Source organism: Juglans regia, chromosome 9, assembly GCF_001411555.2.
Source record: "Juglans regia cultivar Chandler chromosome 9, Walnut 2.0, whole genome shotgun sequence".
Lineage (NCBI taxonomy): Eukaryota > Viridiplantae > Streptophyta > Magnoliopsida > Fagales > Juglandaceae > Juglans > Juglans regia.
This window is the reverse complement of record NC_049909.1, coordinates 10,346,138-10,354,803: the sequence shown is the minus strand read 5'-3', so window position 1 is coordinate 10,354,803 and position 8,666 is coordinate 10,346,138. Positions and strand designations below refer to the sequence as shown.

The 8,666-nt window shown below is 44.1% G+C and overlaps 1 protein-coding gene across 1 annotated transcript; it reads left to right on the top strand.

Annotated features, from left to right (window-relative positions):
* Positions 1-3,874: 3,874 nt before the first annotated feature.
* Positions 3,875-6,604, top strand: LOC108983488 (5-formyltetrahydrofolate cyclo-ligase, mitochondrial-like). Its single transcript, XM_018962599.2, has 8 exons — positions 3,875-4,141; positions 4,222-4,362; positions 4,983-5,147; positions 5,344-5,385; positions 5,473-5,518; positions 5,897-5,967; positions 6,099-6,225; positions 6,313-6,604. The coding sequence occupies exons 1-8, from the start codon at positions 3,922-3,924 to the stop codon at positions 6,323-6,325; spliced, it is 825 nt and encodes a 274-aa protein (XP_018818144.1). The 5' UTR covers positions 3,875-3,921; the 3' UTR covers positions 6,326-6,604.
* The last annotated feature ends 2,062 nt before the right edge of the window (positions 6,605-8,666 follow it).

The window sequence follows — 8,666 nt, the reverse complement described above, 5'->3', positions numbered from 1 at the left end:
GTCGGGCGCAACCGATCCGAGTTGATGCCCATTTTGACAAAAGCATCCCAAAATAGGATATCGGTCGAATTGCCATTGTCGACCAGGATCCTTCGGGTTCTGAAGTTTGCCACTTGCATCATTACCACCAATGCATCATCATGCGAGTGGAGGATGCCTTCTTCATCCCTTTCGTCAAAGGTTATTGCTGTGCCTCCAGAACATCGTTCGGCCTGCTTTCACCCCTTTCCATACTAAACATTTCCTTGTAACGCGTCCTCCGGGCATGTGCCCTTCGAGCCGACGATGTGCCTCCACCTCCCGCATACCCTCTTGTGATTGTGTTGATTTCTCTAAGTCGCCCATCCTCCTCGGTGGGGCTTCTTCACCTTCCGTCCCTGGCCCCTTGCCTTCGTGGGACTTCCCCCTCTGGGCCAATCCTTTTCATTCCCCAACCGACCCACCCGATTCTTCTGTTCTTCTTCTTTAATTTTCTTCAGGGTGTGGCAGTCGCACGTGCTGTGTCGATGATTCATGTGATACTTAGAGTACGGGCGGCTCTCTACCGCCCGGGGATGTTCTCCTTTAGAACCCACGCGATTGTTCCCTTCCACTGCTAAGTTGGCATGGGCGCGGCTCCCTCCCCGGCTTCGAGTTGGTGCTTCTCTCTTTCTATTCACATCCGACGCTCGCCCCCTTTCTCCTCCACTGTTGTCATGGTTGGGTCGTTGCCCTGATGCCTTTATACAGGCTCGCTCCAACTCAGACCATCGTGGGACTGTCAGGGCCTCCAGGGTGTCTTCTACATTAATGAACTCATTTGCTCGGTCCATGAACTCTCTCAGCGTGGTGGGGTTCTTCCGTGCTATTTCGGACATGAACGGATTCAGTGCCAGATACCTCCCAGGAGCGCCGCTAATGTGATCTTCCCGTCTTGATCATCTGTGGTCATGCGTTCCCTGATTGAACCACGAGAAATACAACTTCAGATTTTTGTCGTCTCATTGCTTGACCATTAAGAGGTACACCGCGGGGCGTCTCCTTTTATGGCTGGCTAGGAATTGCATCATGAAGAGATGGGCAAGCTCCTCAAAGCTTCCTATCGTTCCTGATGACAATGCCCCAAACCAACTCCGGGCCGCTCCCTTCAGAGTTAGCAGGAAAGCTCGACAGACGACCTCTCATAGGAAGCGTACGACTGGTCCAAAGACCCGCTGGAGCACCTGGAAACCTTTAAAGCCCACATGACCTTACATGTGGAACTTTAAACTTGGGAGAAATGGGCATAGCCAAGATTCCTTCAATGTTCGGGAGGTCAGAGCTGATGAGCAGCTGGTCTATAGTTGACGGGATGTCTATCTTCTTTTGAATTTTTGCACATTTGTCCCCCAACTCTCAAATTTTAAGGTGTATTTCGCGCCTTTCTTCTTCCGCCGCAGTATCCGCTGGAACCTTCCGTGAATCCTCTTGCTCGTTGCCGCTTGGTTCTGCCCCTCCCGCCAACTCCTTGTTTGCGAACTTGAGGGCTGCATTCTCCTGGCGGAGCGTCCCCGCCTCCTCTGTCAGTTTTCTTATGGTCTCCTCCATGCATGCAAGTTGCGCTTCCATCGTTTCTTCCTCGTGATCTTCCCTTCTCGTAGCCTGGGCCTGCATCACTGCCAGCATGTGAAGTACACGCTTTTATGGAAAAATAAATCTCACAGAAGGCGCCACTGTTGATGTCGTGTTTCGTAGCCCAAGTAGTTTCGCAAAGCCCAAGTTCCACGTCACCTGCAACTAAGAAGGAAGGGAGGCTCTGGTGACTTCCGGGGTCACTCCGATGCCTAAGTCAGTGGGTTATTCTTTGGCCAAGAAGAGAGAAATGCATAGCATGGTAAGATTATTAGACAGATTGAGTCAAGAGACCCTCGTAGAAGGGTTCTCCCTTATTTATACTTGATTTGGGTTCTTCCGTAAAGGAGATCGTGGCATGTCAAGTGTCAGGCTTGCCGCCACTCATTCTCTGTCTCTCCAGTAGGGGTCCGTCTGTGGCATAGTGGGAGATCGTGCCACATTAGTCATGTTAGGTCTGTCTGACCGCCACTTCCCTATCATGCTAGTGTGTGTCAGATCGCGGGCGAGCCGTCCTTTGTTCGCGGAATGGGTCTTTGCATGCTGCCACCTACTTTGTAACGCCTCGGTCCCGCAAGAATCGAAGAGTTACTCCCTATAACTTAAAACTCACAATTCATCAATATATTTATAAACTCCAAAATATAACGTCATCAGAATACTATATAGTAAGCTTTGCTATTTGAAAACATGCTCATACTACGTGAGGTAGTTTACGCAGCAGAGGCACACCGTGAGGGAAGGGAACGTGCGACAACGTATGGAGCTGGCTGAGGTTGGCGGTGGTGGGTGTGGCGCTCGGTGCGGTGGAAGGTGGTGAACTCGGCAGAGCACAGAGAGAGAGAGAGAGAGAGAGAACAACACGGTGAGAGAGAGCGAGGGCAGCGCGAACGTGCTTGCGATAGCTGGGCCAGGCTGTTTCCTGTGGAGGCTTGCGGTGGTGAAGGTCATGCAGGGGTTGATTTAGGGGTTGAGAACATGGAGGCTAGGCTTCAAGGAAGGTGATGGCGTGGAGGATAGGGGGTTGTCCGTGGTGCAACTACTATATTTCGGGGAGGAAAAATAGGGGAAATCCGTGGTTTGCAACAGAGGCTGCGAGAGACGTTGGGCGGAGGCTTCGCGTGGCTGGGCACAGTGGCTTATGGTTCTACAAGGCGCTGGGCAAAGGCTAGAGGCTTCCGTCGTGCAGGGGGAAGCTTGCATGGGGTGGTTTCCGTTCGGCTGCGTGCACAAGGGCGCTGGTTTTTCTGATGCAGCAACACTCGGAAAATGACGCCAAGTTGCGTCTCGGCAGTCTCGTTTGCGGCAGTGGAGTGGTAGTTGGTTGTGGTCTGTACTGAGGTTCACGATGGGGGTGGTCTTTTTCCTATTGGCTGAGAACCGGGCTGGAGGGTGGTGCTGCTTGCAAAGAGGAGTGGTTGGCTACGGTTTTGCGTGGCAGGGCAGCGGCGTGAGGTTTCTTCGTGCTGGAAGTATGTGTGTATTTATATTGGTGATTGAACAAAAAAAAAAAAAACCCTAGAGGGATGAGGGAGACGTGCTTGTTGATGAAAACTGAGTTGTGCGTGTGTGTGGAGTGGATGAAAAAAAAAACATTAGAGACGTGTGTGATCATGCATGCCATGGACGAGAGGGAAACTTAAGGGGAAAAAGAAAAATAGACAGAAAGAATGAAACGTGCGGATGTAACGTGTGAATAAAATAATGATAATAAAATAAAATAGAATAAACTAAAACAAAATAACTAAATAAATAAAAAAAACAAATTGAGCTTCAATGGGTCCGGGTGTTACATCCTTGCCATATAGGTGTGTGCCAGATCGTGGGCGAATCGTCTTTTGTACGCGGAACGTGCCGTCGCGCCAATTTCTCTGATACTGGTAGGGGTTGGATCTATGACCTTGGGATCGGGCTCGTGTCGCTGTCTGAATGTTGGCGTGCGTTTGGGAAAGTGATTTGGTTTGTCAATTCGCCGACTCCCGGGATGTTCCCTCTGATGCTCCTGAGCCCGATATTGACAGGCCACCCCGGGTTGGTTTGCACTCGCTTCCCGATGCTCTCACCCAGGTCTCCCAACTTCCTCCCTTAAGCTGGTAATTTCGTAACTTGGCCCCCTTTGGACTTGGGCCTTTCTATGGCCTAGGATCTTTAGCTCCCTCCTTTCGAGCCGGGCTTCGTGGTTGGGCTTTCCAAAGTTCGGACCCTCCTGGGATGGGCTTCCCTCCCAAAAATCTTATATTGTTTAAGAGAATTTTAAAGAGGGTAAAGCACTATGAGAGCCGACCCACTAGGCTAATCCGACAGGTGAAGCAACGCGTATTGGCAGCGCTGATGCACCAACCCTGCACCAGACCTTCACCAGCACCAGCACCAAAGACGCTTCTCTCTTGCCCACCCTCGTACGCGACTCCATCCACCGTTACCTTCTCGACGATGAACAAGAACACAGAACAAGAACATCTGGACTCCGTGTTCAAGCAAAAACGAGCGCTCCGATCCAGGATCCGCAAGACCCTCAAGGCTATGGAGCCCGACCTCAGATCCCAAGAAGGTACTTACACCTGTTATTACCCTTCGTTTCTTACATTGTTTCTGGCACATGGGTCTTACTGTGTTCTTTGTTTTGTTCAGACAATGCCATTCAGAGTATTATTTTGGAATCTCCATGGTTTAAATCTAGTAGGAGATTGTGTGCCTATATAAGCTGCAGTGCTTTGCGGGAAGTTGACACATCAAAATTGTTGTCTGAAACTCTGTCAAATCCAACTGGAGGTGTGTGATCTATCCTACTTATTATTTTTTGGGAATGAGACATTCTTCGTGATTTCTAAGATGAGGGCGTTTAGACTTTATTGCGGGTAAGAAATGGAGTAATTCTTAATCCTTCTAGTTTAGCTGGTGAAATTATCCTGGCAGCTTCACCCAGATAGAGGGGGTTTATGGATACCATTGTTGGGTAGACAGGCAAGAAATCAAATAAACATGAATGATTCTCCTTTGTTAATGTTTGGGAGTAGATTTACCTGAAGTGGTTGTGATTTGAATTACTTGGCACGAATGACTGCTTGGCTCTTCAGAGATTCTGTATGAAGAGGACATGATGCTCCTAATTTTTAGATACACCTATGTTGTAATTGCTTGAACAAAACGTGTAGATAAGATTACCAGGGGGAAATTTCCCATGAAAGTCTTGTTCTTTAAACCAGTCGATTTGTTATTTTCATGTACTAACCACCACCACTTTCTCCGGGCTGCAAACCTTGGGTTTATGACTTTCACTTTTAGCATGAAACAAGATGTTGTGTGACTTTATTACTTTCATGAATTCTTGCTTACCGCATATTTTTCTATCACGTGTTGGGAAGTACTTACCTTTTTATATTTAACTCAAGATGGCCAGACACAGAGGGGAAAAATACTTTATGTTCCACGCGTGGAGGACAAGAATTGTCACATGCGCATGCTGAGAATCTCATGTATTAATGATCTTGTTGCAAATTCAATGGACATCTTAGAACCAGCTCCAGTGGATAGTGATGGAAACGAACGTGAAGATGGTAACTATTTTAAATGTTATAACCTATCTCTCTTGTTCTCACGAAACAACTTCCACACTCAATTCACCTGAACCTAGCCAACCTTTATACATTTTCCTCCCATTCAAATATTTTTGTAGGCCTAATTTTACATTTTATAGATGCATCTAAATATATGTACATGGCCTGACACTTACAAGGATTTCTTTTGGTGCAGTTATGCTAACAAATGAGCCAGTTGATTTGTTCCTCTTGCCTGGTAGAACTTACTGTTTTCTGATTTGATTATAAAATGCTCACCAATTTCACAAACCAAAATGTAGATAATAGCATTTTCTACATTCAGGACTAGCATTTGACAGATCTGGAAGGCGCCTGGGTCGTGGTGGAGGGTATAGTTATGAATCCTGGCCTATCAGTTAAACTTCTATTAGCCTCTGAAATTGTGGGTGCTGAGGGTAGCCGATATCATGTGCTCATTTAGATATAAAATCTCTATTTTAAGCTCCTAAAGTATCGGTATTCATTCAGACTCCAGATGCATTTATTTGTTGGTATGGTTTAGCCTCTGAAATAATTGGTGAACCAACTTCTGGAACTGCTATTGTAAAGGAAATCTCTCTCTCTCTCTCTCTCTCTCATGCATTTTAAAGGAATTTAAGTTCTTTTATTTCTAGATGAAATAGACCTTTTACTCTTATACGCCAATTACAATTTACATGTTAAAGTGATGCATAACTAATGTTGCTTTGTTTGATGAAAATCAATAGTTATTATGATACCTTCCTGAAAAAATACCAAGAGCTTGCAAAGGCAAGGGATTGGAAGCAACCCCTCCTTGGTATGTATGAATTCTTTTTTATTTTTGGATAAGTAGTTGGTGAATTCTCGTTTTAAACAATTGCTTAAGGTCTTATAGCCTGGTTATAAGGGTATGCTAGTCACTTGAAATGATTGCGTCTGTTTCTGCAGTTGTGCTGTCATATTCTGTGCAGATAATGGATGAAGGAGTTATAGCAGTCACTCCAAATGACATTCCTGTGGATGCTCTCATATCCCCAATTGGTGTGATTCCTATTAGCCAAGCTGCCTTAGACAGGTAACATTATGTAAATCCTTCATTCTACTGATCATATTTAGATTAGTTGTGATTCTTTTATGTGTCAAATCAGTCAAGTATGTACAGGATGAAGCTTTGACATGCACTTGGAAGTTGGAAACCAAACCAGTTGATTGCTTTCTTCGATAATGGGATCTTCATCCCTCAAGAAATTGGAGTTTGGTTATGCCATAAGCGTTCCAAGGATTGTATGGTCTCGATTGTTTGAAATAAAATATTGTACTATCAAAGGATTAGGATTTTATGTCATGAGTGGTTATATATAGCCAACATACTCGGGATTTTAGAAGTGCCATTCAAGCTTTATTCCTTTATAAATCAGTTTCATTAAAAGCAATAATATTCCTTTTTGTATTTATGTACATGCGCATGTGCACACCAATAATATTGTCTGAAAATAAATATAAAAGAATTTGACTTTTGATTGATGAGCAATGTCACGTACCCTCTTGCTACTCCAACTTGAATGAGAACCCGAACAAATAAATGCAACGGAAGAAAACAACTTGCAGAAATGAAAACAAGAACAAATGGAAGAGAGATGATGGCCCAAGAATATACTTTAATTCTTGGGGAGATTTTCAAGCAATCTCTAAAGCTCCAACACTTTAGTTTTGCCAAGCAATTTTAACAACTGTTTAACTACAATTGACTTACTATTTATACACAAAAAAGCTCTGCAACTAACTTATTCACTAACAAATTTCTATTACAAGGAATTACTCAAAAATGACACTGCTTTATTCATCTTCAGACTGCTCCCAATTACATCGTCACGCACCATTTCATTTAAAGGAATCCCAAAACGCCCTATATTGATCATTTTGTTAAATTCGTTCTCCCCCTTCCTTCCACTCGCTACACTTCAAATTCCACTTCACACACCTTCAACCAGCACACACTTTACATTCTCCCCCCTTAAAGGACTTTCCCACAAGGCCTTCAACCATCACGCACTTTCAAAGTATAGTTCCCACAAGATGTGGGTAAAGTTGCCTTAATTTCCATAAGCTCTCCCAAGAGGAATCCTCATCTATTGCTCCTACCCAACTTACCAATACTTCTGTCACAACATTGTTGCCCTTCTTTTAAATTCTTCTAGCCAATATCTCACGTGGTTCAGGTTGTGGTTGCCCATTGGAATCAGTAGGAGGTAACGCTGGCAAAGGAACAACATTCTGGCCAATCTTCTTTTCCAAGCATTAAACATAAAAAAACTGGATGTATTTTAGATGAATTGGGCAAATCAAGTTTGTTTGCTACAAACCCAAACTTTTGCACAATCTGAAAACGGCCATAAAATTGTGGAGCTATCTTCATATTGTGCCTCATTGCTACCGTCTTTTGCCTATAAGGTTGCAACCTCAAGAAGACCCAATCACCCACTTCAAAGGACCTTTCAGTTCTATTCATATCAGCATAAATTTCATTCTATGTTATGCTTTTTTCATGTTATCCTTCAATAAACTCAACAATTCTTCTCTTGATTTTAATTGCTTGTCAACAGTATCATTAGAGGAGGTGCCTGGCACATAAGCCAACAACTTAGGAGGCCCATATCCATAAAGAGCTTCAAATGGAATGATTTTAATGGAAGAATGCATAGTGGTGTTATAACACCACTCAGCCATTGGTAAGCACGAAGTCCACTCCTTAGGTTTCTGACTGCAATAACATCTCAAGTAACCTTCCAAGAATTTATTCAAGGCTTCTGTTTGACCATCTGATTGAGGATGGTAAGAAGAACTAAAGTCCAAAAAGAGCTAGTGAAAACTTTATCACGATCAGAAACAATTGATCTGTGCAGGCCATGCAATTTAAACACCCCAACAATAACTACAAGAGCAACTCTAACAACTATGTAGGGATGTGAAAAAGGAAAGAAATGGGCAAACTTGGTTCGCCAGTCCATTATAGAAAAGCCATTTGAAAGAGGTAACCCATCGATGAAATCCATGGATATGTCTAACCATGGAGATTTAGGTATAGGCAGTGGTTGTAGAAGGCCAGGGTATTGCACAGTCTCACTTTTGCTCACCTGACAAACCTCACACTCCTTCACTAATTTCCTGACATCCTTTCTCATACCCTCCCACCAGAAATTTCATATTGCCCTCTGCAATGTTTTGTGATACCCCACCTGACCTGCTTGTGGGTTATTGTGAATATACTACAAAATCTTGGACTGAATTGAAGAAGCTGGAATGACCACCAATTTACCTTTCCTCATCAACAACCCTTGCTGAATAGAAAAGTATTTAGGCACCTCTTCACCTTGCTGCATCTTAGTAACCCGGTTAGAGAACTTTTGAGATAAGGAGTAGATCCCTTTTAATTCCTCAATCCACAATGGAGTAGGAAAAGAAATAATTGCCACCACAGCCTATTCTTCCTCATTTCTTCTCGAGAGAACATTAGCC